At 50.8% G+C, this 18,467-nt stretch overlaps 1 protein-coding gene across 1 annotated transcript; it reads right to left on the reverse strand.

The window, feature by feature from the left end:
• Positions 1-360: 360 nt before the first annotated feature.
• Positions 361-6,109, reverse strand: LOC129082610 (leukocyte immunoglobulin-like receptor subfamily A member 6). Its single transcript, XM_054588340.1, is given in 11 exon segments — positions 361-474; positions 531-719; positions 1,515-1,567; positions 1,801-1,842; positions 2,126-2,296; positions 3,925-4,227; positions 4,485-4,781; positions 4,994-5,296; positions 5,442-5,717; positions 5,879-5,914; positions 6,079-6,109. Coding segments are annotated over 11 exon segments (1,815 nt in total).
• Between the last annotated feature and the right edge of the window lie 12,358 nt (positions 6,110-18,467).

Here is an 18,467-nt window from a genome sequence, read left to right on the forward strand (position 1 = left end):
TCAGGCCAGTGATTGTTTAAAGTCCTTTTATTTTCTCATATATTCATTCATGAATATTACTTTTCCCATTTCATGGGTTTGATGTGTAATATTTATACGATCATTTAATCCAAAGCATTCACTTCTCTTTTGGTTCACACATTGCTTATGGAGAAGTCCATTTGCTTTCTTTCCAAAATGTGGGGGTACTGGTTATCATTGACTGAAAAATCCCAGAGGGTCCCAGGAGCCTCAGGGAATTCAGTCAGGTCTCCAGACTGCCCAGGGTCATGGCTGATTTTTCCTTGGGGGCAGCTCCTGTGCCTTCCGGGGCCCCTGCAGGCCCCTGCCCTGGAGTGTGGGGTCTGGGCCCTTCCTGGGCTAGTGGACGGCCAGAGCAGCGTACACGCTGGGCTCAGCCGGGGGCTCCTCTGACGGGGGTGCACCTGTCTCCCGTCTGAGGGTCAGGTGGGTCAGCTGGGCGTAGGTCACGTCCTGGGCCTGGAGCAGGGGACAGTGAGAGGGTGAGACGTGGCCGGGGCGGGGGAAGCCTGGGGGCTGGAGAGGGTGGGACCCACCTGACTATCCATCTGTCTGTCCCCTTCTGCTTGTCTGCACTTCTTGTCCCACAATCTCCACGACGAAGAAGGAGAGGAGGCCATTCCCTGCCTGAGCCTTGATCTTGAGCGGTTCACCTGGGCATATGTCACTCCCTGGGGGTCGTCACGGGGCCTGTTCTGCTGCAGAGAGACAGTGAGACAGAGACGGCATGTCCTCGATCCCACTGTTGAGTCCTCCCGTCAAGCATCCACATGGGGTCAGAGTGAGGGTTGAAACTTCAGGTCAGATGAGGTCACTGTCCTGACGGAATTGCAGGGGCTTCCTGAGCCTTGGGGCATCTGGAAGCTTCTAAGGTCCTGACCGTTAACCTAATGCTCTGTGTCTCTACTCATTTGGCTCCACCCACTCGGCCCCTCTGGCTGAAGCGCATGTCCTGCCTCAGGACCTTTGCACCTGCTGTGTCCTCTGCTCTCCCCCCTCACCACGCACTCCACCCCCTGCTCTTGCTTTATTCTCCTTCACAGCAGCTGGCCCTCCTGACGCCATCACCTGTGTGCAGGTGTCTCCCTCGCCCACAGGTGGGCTGGACGAGTGTGGGGACAGGCTGCTCGGGGCGGCACCGCGGCCCCTACATGGAGCCGGTGCCCAGGGAGCTCCCGTCACGGCGGCTGCGTGACTGAGTGAAGGGGCCCTGGGGCCTGGGGTGAGTCACTCATTCACGCCTCCTCCTGAGACCTGGGGCTGCCCAAGGTCAGACAGGGGACGAGGGGCCAGCCCAGGGGACCCCCCAGGAGGGGCCATGAGGTCCCAGGAAAGGGAGGAGTGAGTCACAGCAGGACGGCCTGGTGCCCAGAAGGAGAGGTCAGTGTGGACGCTGCTGAGAACCAGGGGAGGGGAGGACAGGGGAGGGACCATTGGAGTGAACTGGGCAACAGGAAGGTCCTTGGAGGCCTGGACAGGGGCAGGGGTCTCACCCGAGGGTCCAGCTCCACGCCCTCCCCAGCCTGTGGGACCTTCATGGCAGCATCTGCGGAGGCAGAACAGGGTGTGATCCCTGGCAGGGTCCCCGGGATCCCAGGGCTGCAGACCCGCTGCCCCCAGATGGGCCACTCACCCAGGGTGAGGCGAGGGGCCAGGTCAGGCTGTGGGGATTTCCGTCCCCCTCACCCCTGACCCCACACCCTCCCAGGCTGTCCCCTCCCTGTGGCCTCCTGGAACCCCTGTGCCCCCTGCCCCAGGGCAGCGGTCCCTTCCTCTCACAGAGGGGCTCTTCCTGGGCGTCAGCCACTGAGCTGGAGGATGGACGTCAGCCTCTCCCTGGGCTTGTCCAGAGGAACAGTCTCCGCCCCGGGAGGGTAGGGTCCCCTCCCTGTGTGAATCCAGGGGAAAGAAGGAAACTTGAATATATTCTTGCACATATGCTTCATATTTCTGAGGTTGAAAACGATGAAATTTACTCGACATTTATTCGTGCCTCTGTGCTGACATTGAGTGATTTCTTTCCAGAATTCCTCATTTGAGATTTGGGAGAAATCTGTTGCTTAACTGACCTTCTTCATCGATTTGATTTCCCTCCAGCAGGTGCTCTGAGCCCCTCTCTCCTGTGGCCCAGGTCACCCCGTCCCCTACTCACCCGACGTCCTGCCTTTGCTCTGAGTCTGGTGTTGGAAGAAGAGGAAGAGGAGGAGGGCGAGTAGCAGGATGAGGGTCACCAAGACCCCGATCAGCACCTTCCAGTACCATTTGTGACCTTGATCTGCATTGATGTCAAGAATGAGCCAAAGATGCCCTTTCATGAGCCCCTACTGTGTGCGAGGCACATGCTGGGGCCTGTGGTTCGTCTCCTCTAACCTCACAGCCCCCCTGCACCAGGGATCGCTGACCCACCGCCCAGTCCCCGGGGGCTCAGAGAGGTGAGCCGCGTGCCCCAGGGCCCCCAGCCTGGCCGGGGCAGGGCAGGGACCGGACCCCGGACGTGGGTTCCCTGTGCTGTCCCCATGCTGCCCCCTGGGGACACCAGCTCCGAGCTCTGGGCTCCTCTGCAGGGGCCTGTTCTGTCTCAGCTGGAGCTGAGGGTCCTCTTTATGAGGTGCCCCCCAGTCCAGCCGGGACACGGGAGGGGCAAGGCTGTGGGGTGAACCCTGAAAATGCCTTGGTAAGGTCGGGTTGGACTGAGGCTCTGCCTTCCTGAGCTCTGTGAGGCCCCTTATGTCACCTACTGTCACCGCAGGCCTGTGAGCAGGAGGCGACCAGGGATGAACAGACATGAACCCGACACTCAGAGAAGAGAAGGGACCGTGGGCCCCACAGCGGGAGCCACAGAGCCGGGACCTGAGCCAGGACTGACTCCAGCCCTGGCTCCCTCCTCTGAGCTGAGCACCTGAGCTGAGGAATAGACCTGGAGGCCCCAAACCCATGTCTTCCCTCTCCCTCCCTGTACAGTGTCACTGTCACTGCTACAGAGGGGACAGATCCCATAACATCACTTCTGGGGTGGCTTTACTATGAAGCCCCTTCTCCCAGGAGGTCACAGCCAGAGTGAAAGGAAACCTAAGCTCTGGGCCACGAGTCTCTCCGTTAAACTTGGAGACACTGAGGCACAGGGAGGGGAGGGCGTGTCCAAGTCAGAGCCTCCAGAGGAGCCTCAACTTCCAGGGACCCAGCCCCTGTCCCCTGTGGACACACCCACCATTTTTCCCCAGAGACCCTCACTCACCGCTCTGCTGGCCTGATGCTGTGGTGTTTTCTCGAATATCAGAACCTCCTGGAATTCAGGACTGGAGTGAGCGGCGGAGGTTGCCTTCTCCCAACACCAACCGGTTGTGCCTCCCCCAGCCGGGGTCCCTACATGTGTCCCTCTGCCATGACCACCCCCCGTCACCTGCCAGCCGGAGAGCCCTGGGGGCCCTGGGGTTCCAGCATCTCTGCCTGACTCCCAGTCCCCAGGACACATGCCCAACCTGAGTGTCTGGGGGACATGAGACCCCCAGATGGACCCCCAGAACTTCCCTGGGCGGCTCTGTGCTCCCTCTGAGCAGGGTTCTCAGACTCACCGGCTGTGGGTGGGGGACGGAGGCCCCCCAGAGGGCCCTGCAATTTAGGACAGAAGTGGGTGAGGGTCTGGGACTAACCCTGGGGTCAGCAGGTCACTCAGACTCTTCCGCTACATCTGCACTGGGGTCCCCACGACACTCCCCCCTGCCCACCTGCCCCCTTCCTAAGACAGGTGAGGGGGAGGGGTGGGCAGGGGTAGCAGGGTCTCCGAGGGGCAGACGCCCTCTGGGTGACCATCCCTACAGCCCCTCCCTCCTGTTTCAGCCCATAATTCTTCTGGAGAGGGGACCCTGAGCTAACAGCCCAGAATGACAGGGTCAGGGGCCTCACCTGAGACCACGAGCTCCAGGGCGTCACTGGGCTGCGACAGCAGGTAGGGGCTGCTTAGGCTAACGCTGTAGCACCTGTAGGTGCCCCCATGGACGGAGGTCACGGGCCCCATGGAGAACTCTGCCTGGTGCTGCTGAGCTCGGGGCTGTGATCTGAGCCGCAGGGGGGGATCGGCCACCCCCTCCTTGGTCAGAAGGAAGCTGTCCCTCGGGCTCCGTGACTGACACAGCAGGGTCACCTTCTCTCCTGAGGTCACCCTGGGGCCCGGCTGCACCGAGAGGGTGGGTCTGTCAGGGAGCCATCCTAGAGAGAGGGGGGCGGGTGAGGGGCTGCCGCCCACCCTGTTCTGACCTGAGAGTCACCAGGCCCCTTTCTGAGGACCCTCCCTTCTGTCTGTCTCTGTTTTCTCTGCGTCTCCCCCTCCCCCTCACCTCCTCTGTCTCTTTGTCTCCTCCCCTCCCTGGGGACCCCACAGCCCTTGTCCTGGCCATCACCACCTGAGACCCCCAGCAGGGCCTGACCAGACTCTGGGCCCTTGACTGAACTCGCTGACTCCTCACCTGCCACCAGGACGTCCAGGGGGTCACTGGGGGCCGACCACTCGGAGGAGACGCTGTGTCCCCCGTAGCACCTGTACCGGCCCCCGTGGGAGCCGCGCACCGTGTCCAGGGGGAAGTCGGCCTGAGAGAGCCCCGCCCGGGGCTGCAGGGCAGTGCTCTGGGGGGGGTCCTGTGCCCCCTCCTTGGAGAGAGCGAACCTGTCATAGCCGAGGTCCGAGCGGCACTGGAGGGTCAGGTTCTGTCCAGCGGCCACGATGGGGCCCTGCTGGGTCAGGAGGGAGGGCTTCCCTGAGCCTCCTGCAGGGACCAGAGGTGAGTGACAGGGGCTGCCCGTCCCATGGACCCTCCCCCTGGTCTGTCCCCAGGTCCCACTGTCTCTCTCTGTGTCTCTGGCCCAGGAACCCCTGCTCTCCCCTCTCCCCGACCTCTCACGTAGGCTCCACTCCCAGCAAGGCCCCTGGTAACCTGGCTGGTGCTTCAATCCATGGATGGGATAATATGGGATGTACCTGAGACCACAAGCTCCAGGGTGTCACTGGGGTGAGACCGCTCCAGAGGGTGCCTCCTAAAATAGCCATAGCACCTGAGCCTCCACCTGTCACTGGGGGTCACGGGGCCCACAGGGAACAGGGCCTGGGAATGCCCACTGGGGTGTCGCTGTGAGTCCAGGGTCCAGGGGGATCTGCGTTCTCCTTCCTTCGTCAGAATGAACCTGTCAAATTCCTTCCATGAGCCACACTGGAGGGTCACGTTCCCTCCTGAGGTCACGACAGGGCTGGGCAGGGCCGAGAGGCTGGGTTTGCTGTAGACCCCTAGGAGAGAAGGAGGCAGCGTGGTAAATGGGGCTCACACCTCCCTCCTGTCCCCCAGGGCTGGGCTGTGAGGGATGGACTCCCTGAGAGCATCCCCCTCCCTGACGGCAGAGCCTTGGGCAGGGACCCCTGAGTGTCCTCTCACCTGTCACCACCAGCTCCAGGGGGTCACTGTGCTGTGACCAGCCAGTGGGGCTGCGGTATTTACATAAAAATCTCCCTGCCCTGGGGACCTCCCTGAAGAACCTGGCCCTGTCCTTGGGCTCCAGCGGTTTCTGTCTGTCCAAGGGCGTATCCATGTCTTCTGTATACAGACAGTACTCCTGAGCCCTCAGGGTCCCCCGACACCAGATGGTCACAGAGCTTCTCACAGATATCACAGGACCCGGGTCAGCCCAGATGGTGGGTTTGGGGAGGTTCCCTGGAGGAATCAGAGACTGTGTTAGAAAGACCTACCCCACCCTCATTCCCCAGCTCAGCCGACATCCCTCCTCTTTTATCCCCTCATCCCAGGACATCTTGCTCCCTTCTGAGCCCTGGAGATGAAAGAGGAGGTAGACAGGGACCCTGGGGAGGACTCACCATCCTTTACGCGGGTTTTCTGACACAGACTCAGCCCTGGAAGAGAGTCCCTGTCAGGTTTGCACCCGGAAGTCTGAGCTGAATCTCTTACCTCAGGGAATCATCCGCTCTAGTTGCCTGAGCCCTGAGGTTCCCCATGAACAAAGGGACATTGCTGCCCTGTCTCCTACTGTTGCTCTGTCCCCATGGCCACAACTGACCGAGGCAGAGAAGAGCAGGGAGGATGGACATCGTGCCGTCTGCTCTGAGTGCTCCTGCTCTGCAGGTGGACGAGACCCTGGGCCTGAAGGACAGAGACACACAGGATGTGGTGAGTCAGGGGCTGCTGCTGCCCTTCCGGGTTCCCATCTCTGTGGACCCACAGCAAGGGGACGGCCCCGCCCCGGGCTCTGGGTTTTTCCATGACGAGGGCTCAAGAAGACACCTCACCCCTTGGAGATGCTCAGCTCAGGTATGGGGTCTCTTCTCCCTCCCTGGTCTCTCTGCCTGGTCTGTGCTCCTGTTTAGAGAGGGCGGGAACAGGGCTCTGGTCCTCAGTCCACCCTCAACAGGCTGACTCTAAGTAGAACTCACTACTCATTTTCTCAGCTTCCCACAATCAGCATTTACCTTTAATTTCTGACTTGTCCATAAGCCTCCCATTACTGATCATCTCGTATATCTGAGTATTTGTGTCAGAACTGGCAATGCATCCGTGACCGAGGAGACTATTTTCTGTATGTTGAGAACTCTTCTCAGTGCACAATGAGAATTCTAAGTCAAAAGTGGAAATTACTTTACTTACTAATGAGAACTGAGAAACAATATGAGAACACCTGGCACCATGACTAGGCTGTGGTTGAAGGAACAGCTGATCTTGATCCTCATTGAAGGATATGTTTATTGATGTTACAGAAAGACGAAGGGGGGGGAGAGAGAGAGAGACAGACAGACATTGATGAGAGAGAGAAACATTGATCGGTTGCCTCTCATATGTGCCCAGACTGGAGATGGAACTCACGCCTCCTGGTGAAAAGGATGACACTCCAAGCAAGTGAGCCACGGGGCCAGGCTGAGGGAAGGGCTGCTTAATGAGGTGGAACCCCAGGAGCGGGGAGCGAGAATATTCTTGAGAGGGAAGAATAGTATAGAGAACTCTAGAGACAGAGACTGTCTGGTTGCTGTAAGGGACAGCAGGTGGTGACTGGTCATGGGGCGGTCTCCCCCACTCAAGGACGTTAGATTAAGTCTGTGAGGCAGAGGCATATACAGGAATGAGCTGTTACGGTCAGATGGAGTTATGAATCTCACGTGGGCCATGTATTACAGAGTAGAGCAAGGCAATATATGTAAATAACATAATGTCACCAGTAATTGAAGTCCAATCCTGTGTGTCTAATAATGTTAGATGAAAGGTGTACATGGGTTTTTCATGCAATTCATGCATATTTGTTAGCTGTCACAAGACATGTAGGGAAGAGCAATGAGAAGAAGAAATCTCAGTGTTACCTCTAGTCCTCTGCTCCTAGCAGGGGGCTTGGGAAGGAACTTGCTAGTCCTAGAGAACTCTCAGAAGGCAGATATGGAGGAAGAGAAATGGTCAGTCTGAGATGTTGAGACTGTGTCTGCCTGTGTACGTGTGTATATATGTGCGCGTGTATATTTTGTGTATGTGCGCATTACTGTGTATGTGAGTAAGTGTGTCTGTTGGTGAGTGAGTGTGTATGTGTGTGTGTGTTTTGCATATGAGTGATGGTGTATGTGTGTGTATATCTGTGTGAGTGTGACTGTTGTGTGTGTTTGAGCATGCATGTGTGTGTGTGAATGACCGCATGTGTGTGTCCATGAGTGCGATATTGTGTGTGAGAGTGACTGTGTGTTCACAGGGTAACTGCACCTGTCTGGTTGAGGGAAGTAGAAGCGAGAGCTGTGGGTGAAGGTTCACATGAGGATGATCAAGAACAGCCTTCAGTTCCAAAGAAAGAGCCTAAATTTACCTTACAAACATTCAGGACAACATATGAGTGAAGTCATATGGTATTTGTCTTACTCTGACTCTCTGTTTCACTTAGCATAATGTTCTCCACGCCCATCCATGATGTTGAAAAGGGTAAAATTTTGTTCTTCTTTATGGCCAAGTAGAATTCCATTGTGTAAATGTCCCACAGTTGTTTTCTCCACTCATCTACTGATGGACACTCGGGCTTCTCCATATCTTCACAATTGTAAATAACATTGCAATGACCATACAGGTGCTTATGAATCTAACGAACAAACTGAACTAACAAGCAAAACAGAGACAGACTCATAGATGACAGCTAGTTGGGGGTGAAGAGGGTGGAGGGGTTGATCAAAAAAGAGAAGGACTCATGGATATGGCAACAGTGGGGTGATTACTGGGGGGGTGGAGTGTAATGCGACTAACTGGCAATGGAATAAATACAATAAAGATTAAATTAAGAAAAAAACAATGAGGGCCATGGAAAAATTTTGAGCGGAACTGACCAGATTCTGAAAGAGAGTTGGAACATATATGACTGGCCCATGGGCAAGGGCAATGGGGTGGGGGTTGTCAGTGGGAGCGGGGGTGGGCTGAGCGGAGAAGAGCAGAGGGAGAAAACAGGGCCAACTGTAAGAGAACAACAATAAAATATTATTTGAAAGTAAAAAAGAGTTGGAAAGACTGATGTGGTGAGTGGACAAGAGAAAAGAGTAAGGATGTGGGCCTTGGAACCCAGGCAGGTGGTGGATGTGTCTACTGTCTTGGGGACGTGAGGGATGACCTCCCTCCCTGCCTCGTTGACTGGAGACTCCAAGGAGCCCTGGTGACCATGAGCCAATGGGAGTGGGGAGGGGCGAGACTGGGGTCTGTGCAAACACTCTGCTCCCGCAGGGGAGCTCAGCACTTCCTTCTGGCCCTGGAACGCAGGGGCTGTGTCTCACACTGTTTCCACCTGGTTCTGTGTCTCTAAGAAGTGATCTCTTTCTCTCTCCTTCTCTTTGGGGTGAATCATCTAGGGCATTTCTCCCTCTTCAGAGCACCTTTGGTGCTGGGAGTCACTCTCCTCTTCAAACTGTGGAGTCTCTTGAGGATTGAGAAACAATCGACAATCAGCAGAGTTCTGTTTGAGGCAGAAAACATCCCACACACTTGCAATATCAGTGTTGGAATACCACATCCTGAATGGCTGAAGGACCCTTGAGCAGCCTGCTTCCTCTGTTGCTCTCACTTCCCTCAACTGTAGCCCAAAAATACCAGCCCCACCCCTATGAATGTGGTAAAATCCACGCTACGTGAGAGATGGGGGAAAGGTAGCCAGCCATTCAGATTTAGGTGGAGACGTTGGAGGTTTGAGAAACGAAAATTAGAGGTACCTCAGCCACTGGAGCAGAGGGGAGGATCAGACTCAGACCACAGTGCAGAGTCACCTGGTCACGACAGACCCTCCCAGTGCAGGTCCTGGTCACGGTTGCTAGGAGAGGTGGAGAAGTCTATGTACGAAGCCAGGCGAACTTCACACCTGCCTCACTCCACACACAAAATCGATGCTAGATGCATGGCAGACTGAAGAGGAAGTCAATACGTTTTTCTTTAGCAAAAATGTAGAAAATATCTTTTTTCTTTGTGGTAAGCATTTTTAAAACAATTTTTAATTCTGATTCCATTACGGTTGCCTCGCTTTCCCCTTTTGCTCTCCTTTGCACACACTGCCCGCCCCACCCCCCCGCCACAGGTCCTGCAGTCAGTTCTTACACTGCTGTCCGTGTCTGCGGATCATTTGTTTATGTTCCTTGACTAGCCCCTTCCCCTTTTCTTTACCATTTTCCCTGTTCCCACTCCCCGCTGTTCACTGTCCTTCTGCTCCATGTTCCAATGACTGTGATTCTAGTTTGTTCATTAGTTTATTTTTTTATTCTATCCCTGTTTTAGGTGAGATCCTGTGGTATTTGTCTTTCACTGACTGGCTTAATTCACTTTTCCAGTTCCATCCATAGTGTCGCAAAAGGTAGGAGTTCCTTTTTCTCTCTGTAGTATTCCACTGTGTAAATGTACACATTTTTTTGATCTGCTCATTTATCGATGGACACTTGGGCTGTTTCCGGCACTTGGCTATTTTAAATAACTCTCTATTTTGTTCGTTAGTTTATTTTTTCATTATATTCCTGTTATAGGTGAAATTCTATGATATTTGTCTTTCACTGACTGGCTTATTTAACTTAGCATAATACTTTCCACTTCCATTCATGCTGTCACGAAAGGTAGGAGTTCTTTTTTTCTTTCTGCTGTGTAGTATTCCACTGTATAAATGTACACGATATTTTCATCAGCTCATTTACTGATGGCTCTTGGGCTGTTTCCACCCCTTGGCTATTGTAAATCACACTGCTATGCACAGAGGGGTGCATCATTTCCTTTGAAGTGGTGATTCGGGATTCTTAGGTATATTCCCATGGGAATGGGGTGGGATGGACGGTAGAGGACAAAGGGGGACAGATTGGGTCAACTGTAGTAGAACAGGCATAAAATATTGAAACACACGTTAGAAAAGACAGCTAGGTGTGCTCTTGATGGGTGGAGCTGTCCCGGACCCAGTGCTGAATTCTCCACCACCTCACGGGATTCACATACAAGACAGGACAGAATCAGGGGAGATGGAGCTGGCCCACGACTGTGAGGAAAGCCTCCCAGGAACCTACACGTGCAGATTCCTGATCAAGTCAGGACAGAGTCTGGGTCAGCACGACCGCCGGACAGCAGATGAGCTGTCCTGCCTTGGGGCTCCTGTGATGACAAGTGTGAACGTACTTTGAGGTGTCAGGTTTGGGCTGTTTTTACATTAGAAAAGGGGCAAACACTCAGTGGACCTTTTTATGACAGAGCTTGGTGATTTGTTTTTCCGTTGTTAAAGTGAAGCTGAAGAGGCAAAGTGACAGGATGTGGTGGGCTGGTGCCCACACCACAATCTGTACAGGACCCAAGGTGTCTGTCACACAGGAAGAGGACCAGCTGCTCCTCACCCTAAAAATAGCAGATTCTGAAGGTTTCACTCGACCGCATTACTCAACACCCCTCATGTCTCAAGTGTCACATTTAATTTTTCCATACTCTATACTTATAGGAGGATTTTAACTGAACTTGCTGTTATTGAGAAGTCCTAATGATTATTCAGTTTACAACATTCAAATTTCCCCAGCAAAGCTAATATGCAACATAGTTAATAATATAAGACTACTTTCAGGAGAAGTATGAAATCTCTCTCACTGAATATCTATTAGGCTTTTCACCGGATGCATATTTTTTACTCTCTTACCAAACATAAAGCAAAGCAAACACCTCGATTCTGCATTTCTAGAAGAGAAAAAAACCTATAAAGTCTATTTTTCTGTTGTTGTATTGAAATCTTTTTTTAATTGTTGGAATACATTTCTCTCATTTTTCCACCACCACTTTCCCCTGCCCCACCCACCCCCACCTCGCACCCTCAGTCCTTCCCCAGTTTGGCTGTGTCCATGGGTCCTTTATACATGTTCCTTGACTTGACCCTTCGATTTCTTCTATGAGAGAGAGAAAATTGGTTAGTTTGCTAATTTTGCCACAATAAAATACAACTAAGTGGGTGGCTTAAGGCAGTAGAAATTAATTTTATTGAAGTCCAGATATCAGACAGATCACTTGGAAGATGAAGTTTATATGTTATAAATATATATATGTACATATAATCAGACAGATATGCAGAGATAGTAGATAAATGGATACATAGGTGGGTAAATTCACAAACTTTCCAGCATTTGCAATGGTCAGGTCCAATACGTGTCCTTTTTAGGTTAAGTCGATTTCACGTAAAGCCTGAGGATAAGTTTTTCCAACTTTACTGACATATAATTGATAAGTAACAGTATGTATTAGGCGACTCTGTGTTGATTTGATACACGTAAATATTATAATATACTACCTTCCTAGCTTTAATGGAAGTGGGGTGTGGGATGGAAGGAGGACAGCAAAGGCGGGAAGTTGGGACAACAGTAATAGAATAACAATAGAAAAAAAGAGGTATGAGAAAATGTCACATTAACTGTCACTTATTTTTCATGGCGAGAACATTTTGGACACCCTCTTGAAGCGTCTTTCCCGTATATAACACAGTCTTGTTAACTGCAGTCCCCATGCTGTCTGTTAGACCCCCATGATGAGGGCTCAGGAGGGCTTGTCCCCCGCTGGAGATGCTCAGCCCAGACCTGGGGTTTCTTCTCACTCCCAGGAAGTGGGAACCTCCTAATTGAAAGTCAATGCTCTATGAGCACCATCTCTCCTTTTTCCCCACTCCCTGTGGTAACCACCATTTTCATTCTCTGATTCTACATGTTTGGCTTTTTCAGATTCCACGTATTCTTGCGGTTACTCCATATTTGTCTTTCGCTGTCTGATTTGTCTCACTTAGCACGTCACTCTCAGATTCCATCAGGGTTCTTGTAAACGGCAGGGTTTCCTTCCCACTTGTGGCTGAACCACGTTTCATTTCACGTATGCTCAGATATTCGCCAACGCCCCCATGAGAGCATTCCGAAAGTGTTTGTTTCTGAGGCAACACTCCTCCACACTGTCCCTTCACACATTATTATGTTGATTCTGAGCGATGAGATTTCTGCAAAAACGAGACTGGTGGCACCTGGGGGAGAGAGAAAGAGTCGTGGGGTCCAGAGAGGGCGGTAGGCATCGCTTTAGGTTTATTTTCTCCACGCTTGGGTCTGACTTCTGCCATTTACTCATGTATTGAATTTAGGTAAAGTCCTGTGTACGGAACCGTTGAAGACTCAATAATGTTTATCTGGCAATGTGGTTGCTAGAAATGGAAGCAACTTGTATTATAGGAAGTTGGAGGACAGCATGAGGTTTTCGATGTGTGGACCCAAACCGCTAAGTGGGATGGACCCTTATGTTACGGGGGTGAGAGTCAAAGGAGCCACAGTTGGGGGAGAAAACACTCCGTTCGTGGAGGAAGAGGCCCCAGCCCCAGGGCGGAAGCAGGGGTGGGACATGGAGCTTGGGGACGGACTCTTCTGTCTGCAAGTGAGCCCTATGACCCAGACTCAGCCCGGGAAGGGAGTCCTTGTAGGAGATTTGCACCTGGACATCTGAGCTCATTCTGTCCCCTCAGGGCCCCAACGCTGGGACTGCCTGAAGCTGAAGTTCTCCACAGGCAAGGGGGTGTAGCCTCCCCATTCCCTCCGGCTGCCCCATCCCCATGCCCTCACAACTGACCGAGGCAAAGGAGAGCAGCAAGGATAGACATTGTGTATGGGGGTCTCACTTCTGTGGGTCCACAGCAAGGGGATGTCCCCGCCCTGGGCCTGGGGGTTTTTTCACGATGGGGGCCCAGGAGGGCTTCTTCCCCTCTGGGGATGCTCAGCCCAGACCTGGGGTTTCTTTTCACTCCCAGGACCCTTTCCCTGGTATGTGCTCCTGCTCAGGGAGGGCAGGACCCAAGTTCTGGTCCTATGTAGACTCTCAACAGACTGACTTTAAATAGAACTCGCTACTCATTTTCTCCAGCTCCCACCATCAGCATTTACTTCGGTCGTTCATTCATCCATAAACAAATATTTACTGATCGCCTAGTGCAGTTGAATATTTGTGCCATATCAGAAATGCACTCGTGACCCTGAGACTGACTTTCTGTGTCCTGAGAACTCTTCTTAGCAGAAAATGGATGTTCCAAGTTTAAAGTGGGGATTACTTTACTTACAAAGGAGAAATGACAAAAATATGAGAACACCTGGAGCCATGACTAGACCGTGGTTGAGGGAACTGCTGTTTTTTCATCTTGATCAAAGGATATGGTTATTGATTTTATAGGGAGAGTATGGGAGGTACTGACAGACAGACATTGATATGAGAGGGAGACATCGATCAGTTGTCTCTCATGCGTGCCCTGACTGGGGAGCGAACTCACAGCCATTTGGCGTAGAGGATGACACTCGAAGCACGTAAGCCGCCAGACCAGGGCTAAGGGAAGGGCTGTTTAATACCATGGAACCCTAGGGGGTGGGAGTGAGAATATTCCTGACAGAAAAGAATATTATATAGAATTCTGGAGACAGACACTGTGTGATAGCAGGAAGGGAAGGGGAGGTGGCAAGCATCTCCCCTGTGAAGGAAGTTGGGTGAAATGTGTGCGGCAAAGGCATATACAGGAATGAACAGTTACGGTCAGACTGAGGAATGAATCTCATGTCGGCCATGTATTGCAAAGGACCAGAGCACAGCGCCATGTGTCAGTAACATGTAATGTAGGCAGTAATTGATTTCCACTCCCGTGTTGTCCAACAGTATTAGGTGAAAGGCTTACATGGATTCACCACTCAATATATCCATATTTTTCAGCTGACACAACACATGTAGAGAATAAAAATGGGGAGAGGAAACCTCAGTGTTACTGCTAGTCCTGTGCTTTCAGCTGGAGACATAGGAAGGAATTTGCTAGTTCTACAGAACTCTAAGAAAACCGATATGGAGGGAGAACAGATATGGTCAGTAGGAGACGGTGTGAGTGTGTGTTTCTGTGTGGGCAAGTGAGCGTGTGTGTGAGCGTGTGGGAGTGTCTGCGTGCATGAGCATGTGTGACTATGTGCATGTGTGTGCATGAGCGCATATATGTGAAAGTGTGTATTGCATGAGAGTATGTGTGAGTATGAGTGTGTATATGTGTGTTTGTGTGTGTGAGTCTGTGAGTGTGTGTGTCAGTGAGTGTGATTGTGTGTGTATGACTGTGTTCATAGGGTAACTGCACCTGTCTCGCTGAGGGAAGCAGAAGGGGAAGCTGAGGTTGGAGGGTCACATGTGGATGATCATGAACAGCTGTCAGTTCAGAAGAAAGAGTCTAAGTTTACCCAAACCGCAATGAGGAGCATGGAAGGATTTTCAGCAGAATGGGCAAATTCTGAAAGAGTTGGAAAGAGTGATGTGGAGGGTGAACTGCACAAGAGTGAGCACGTGGGACTGAGAAGCCAGGCAGGCGGTGGATGTGACCGCTGCCTTGGGGACGTGAAGGGTGAGCTTCCCTCCCTGCCTTGTTGACCGTAGACCCCAAGGAACCTTCACAACAGTGGACCAAGGGGAAGGGTCAGGGAGGAGCCTGGGGTCTGTGGAAACACTCTGCTCCTGCCGGAGAACTCAGCCCTTCCTCCTGCACTTGGAACATAGTGGCTGCATCTCACAGTGTTTCCACCTGACTCTGCGTCTCTGTGAGAAGTGGGATCTTTTTCTCTCCATTTCCTTGGGGTAAATGACTTGAGTGATTTCTGCTTCTTCAGAGCACCTTTGATGTTGGGTTTCATTCTCTTCTTCGAACTCTGGAGACTCCTAGTAATTCAGGAAAAAATTGACATTCATAGGAGTTCTGTTAGAGACAGAAAAACACCGCACACTTTAAATGTCAGTCGTTGCAATACCACATCCTGAAAGGCTGAAGGACCCTTGAGCAGCCTGCTTCCTGTGTTGCTCTCACTTCCTTACTTGTAGCCCAGAGATACCAACCCCAACCCCACATGTGTGATCAGAATTTACCCTGCCTGAGGTATGAGGGAAAGGAAACCAGCCATTCAGATTTAGACGGAGACGTTGGAGGTTTGAGAAACTGAAAAGCAGAGATACCTCGTCCAATGGAGCAGAAGGAAAGCTCAGACTCAGGCCGCAGTGCAGGGTCACATCATCATGACAGAGACCCATGCAGTGCAGTGGGCAGCTCCTGGTCCTTGCAATACGGGTGCAGGGCCAGCTGGGGAGTCTGTGGAGCAAGGTGAGCCTCACACCTGCTTCACCCCATACCCAAATCTATGCTAGGTGAATGGCAGACTCAGGAATAAATCAGTTCTTTTCTATGAAAAACTGGAGAAAATATCTTTTTTTCTATTGCAAAGCTCTTTTAAAATCTTTTAGTTATTGTTATTCCATTACACTTGTCCCACATTTCCCCCCTTTCCCCCCCCTGCCCATCCCATGCCCTTGTCAATCCCTATGCTGTTGTCCATGTCTGTGGGTCACTCATACATGTCCTTTGTGCTGTCCTTTCCACTTTTTCCCACCATTATCCCTCAGCCCCTTCCACTCGGGTCACTGTCCGTCCATTCCTCCTTTCCGTGACTGTGGTTCTATTTTCTTCATTGGTTTATTTTGCTCATTTGAATTGTCTTATAGGTGAGATCATATGGTATTTATCTTTAACCAACTGGCTTATTTCAGTAGCATAATATTCTCCAGTTCCATCCATGTTGTGGTGAAAGTAGGAGTTCCTTCTTTCTTTATGCTGAATAGAATTCCATTGTGTAAATGTACGACAGTTTGTTTGTTTTTTATCCACTCACTTACTGACGGGCACTTGGGCTACTGCCACGGTTGGCTATTGTAAATAACACTGCTATGAACATAGGAGTGCATAATTTCCTTTGAACTGGTGAATAGGGATTCTTAGGTATATTCCCATGGGAGTGAGGAGTGGAATGGAGAAAGGAGGGCAAAGGGGCAAAATTAGGAGGCCTGTAATCGAATAACAAGAAAATATTGAAACACACACACGTTAGGGAAGAGATGCAGATCAGTGCGCTGTGGAGGAAGGGTGGAGCTGTCCAGGACCCAGTGCTGAATTCTCACCAGCTCTTGCGATTCACATGTAAATAACGAGAGAATCAGGGGAGATGGAGCTGGCCTACGGTTTTGGGGAAAGCCTCGTAGATATATGTGCAGGTGGCTGTTCAAGGCTCGACTCGGTCTGAGTTGCCACGACCCCTGGACAGTAGACGAGCTCCTGACTTGGGGATTGAGTGATGGCTATTGTGAATTCGCTTTGCAGTAACAGGTTTGTGCTGTTCTCACATTAGGAAAAGGGGAAAAGTCTCAGTGGACCTTGTTATAGCAGAGCTTTGAAGATTTGTTTTTCGGTTATTAAAGTGACGTTCAAGAGGCAAAGTGACAGGATGTGGTGGGCAGGGTCCCCACACCACAGTCTGTATCGTGCAAGGTGAATGTCACACAGGAAGGAGACCAGCTTCTTCTCACACTGAAAGAAGCAGGTGCTGAGGGACTGACCTGAGCCACAGCTTTAAACACCCTTCATGCCTAAGGTGTCACATTTAGTTTTCCTGATCTCTTCCATCATAGGAGGATTTTGACTGAGATTGCTGTTATTGGAAAGTCATAACAATTATTCAGTTCACAAAATCAATATTCCCTGATAAAGCCAATGTAGAAGACAATAATACAAAACTATTTTCAGGAGAAATATGAAATTTGTCTCCCATCTAATGTTCATTGTGTCTAGTACCACTTGCATATTTTGTACTCTCCTGAGAAAGAGAAAGCAGTTTACTGGACAGTTTGATTCTGCATTTCTAGGAGAGAGGAAAACTTGCAATGTTTTGTTTTTGCTGAAATCCTTTGTTGTGTGTGAGTGAAAACTCAGTTCCTTCTTTCAGTATGGAGAGGTGAGGAGAGAGGGAGAAAGAGAGAAATGAAAAGAAAAGAGAAGGGAAGGAAAGGGAGTTTGGTAACGTTGTTAACACAAATTACCACTAACTGTGTAGCTCCAGACAACTGAATCATTTTTATTGTTTTGGAACTGGATTCCAGAGAGATAATAGACAAATGGAGATAGATAAGTGAATAGATACATAGGTACATAAATAGATAAACAGAGAGATAGAAGGATAGAGAGATAATGGGAGAAGCTGACACGCAGATACATGGACACAAAGATAGTAAATGAAGAGATTCATATGTAGATAGAATCACAAACTCTCCGACACTTGCAGTTGTTGGAGTTCAGCGCATTTCCCTGCTGTAGGTAAGTGTTTCCTACATCAGAGTGTGGGAGCGGGGGCATAGCTGGGCGGAAGGGGGCAAAGGGGAAATGGTGGGAAAGCTGTAATAGAATCATGATAATAAAAAAATAAAGTAAAAAACGGCCCCCAAATTTGTGACATTATTTCCAGGTTTATTGGTTTATAACTGACATATAATGTGTAAGTGTAAGATGTGCAGTGGGTTGATTTGACACATTTATATATTGCAATATGACACCACTTCAGCTTTAGCAAACAATAGTATGAAGAAGTCACAAAACAGTCACATTTTTGTGGTGAGAACAGTTTAGATTCACTCTCATAGCCCCTTTCCAGGATATAACACAGTCTTGTTAAGTGTAATCACCACGCTGTCTGTTAGACCCCCAGGAAGTGGTAATCTCGTAACTGAAAGTTGCTGCACTTTGACCCACATCCCTCCTTTTCCCGCTCTCCCCATGGTAACCATCATTCTGCCATCTGTTTCTACACATTTGGATTTTCTAGAGTCTACGTATACATGAGGTCATTCAACATTGCTCTTTCTCTGTGTGATCTGCCAGAGTTAAGTAAATAAATGCCCTCCAGGTGCAATCATGTTGTCTCAAATGGCAGGATTTTTTCCTTTATTTTTACTGTTGACACTTTTCAGCTGTGTCCACTCCCCCACCCCCTTTGCCCACCTCCACCAGCACCTGCACCCTCCCTCCGGTCTTATCACACTATTGTCTGTGTCTGTGGGTCATGCATGTCTGCCCTTTGGCTGATCCCTTCA

Source organism: Pteronotus mesoamericanus, unplaced genomic scaffold (genome assembly GCF_021234165.1).
Source record: "Pteronotus mesoamericanus isolate MK-2021 breed Mesoamerican mustached bat unplaced genomic scaffold, CSHL_Meso_final scaffold_128, whole genome shotgun sequence".
Taxonomy (NCBI): domain Eukaryota; kingdom Metazoa; phylum Chordata; class Mammalia; order Chiroptera; family Mormoopidae; genus Pteronotus; species Pteronotus mesoamericanus.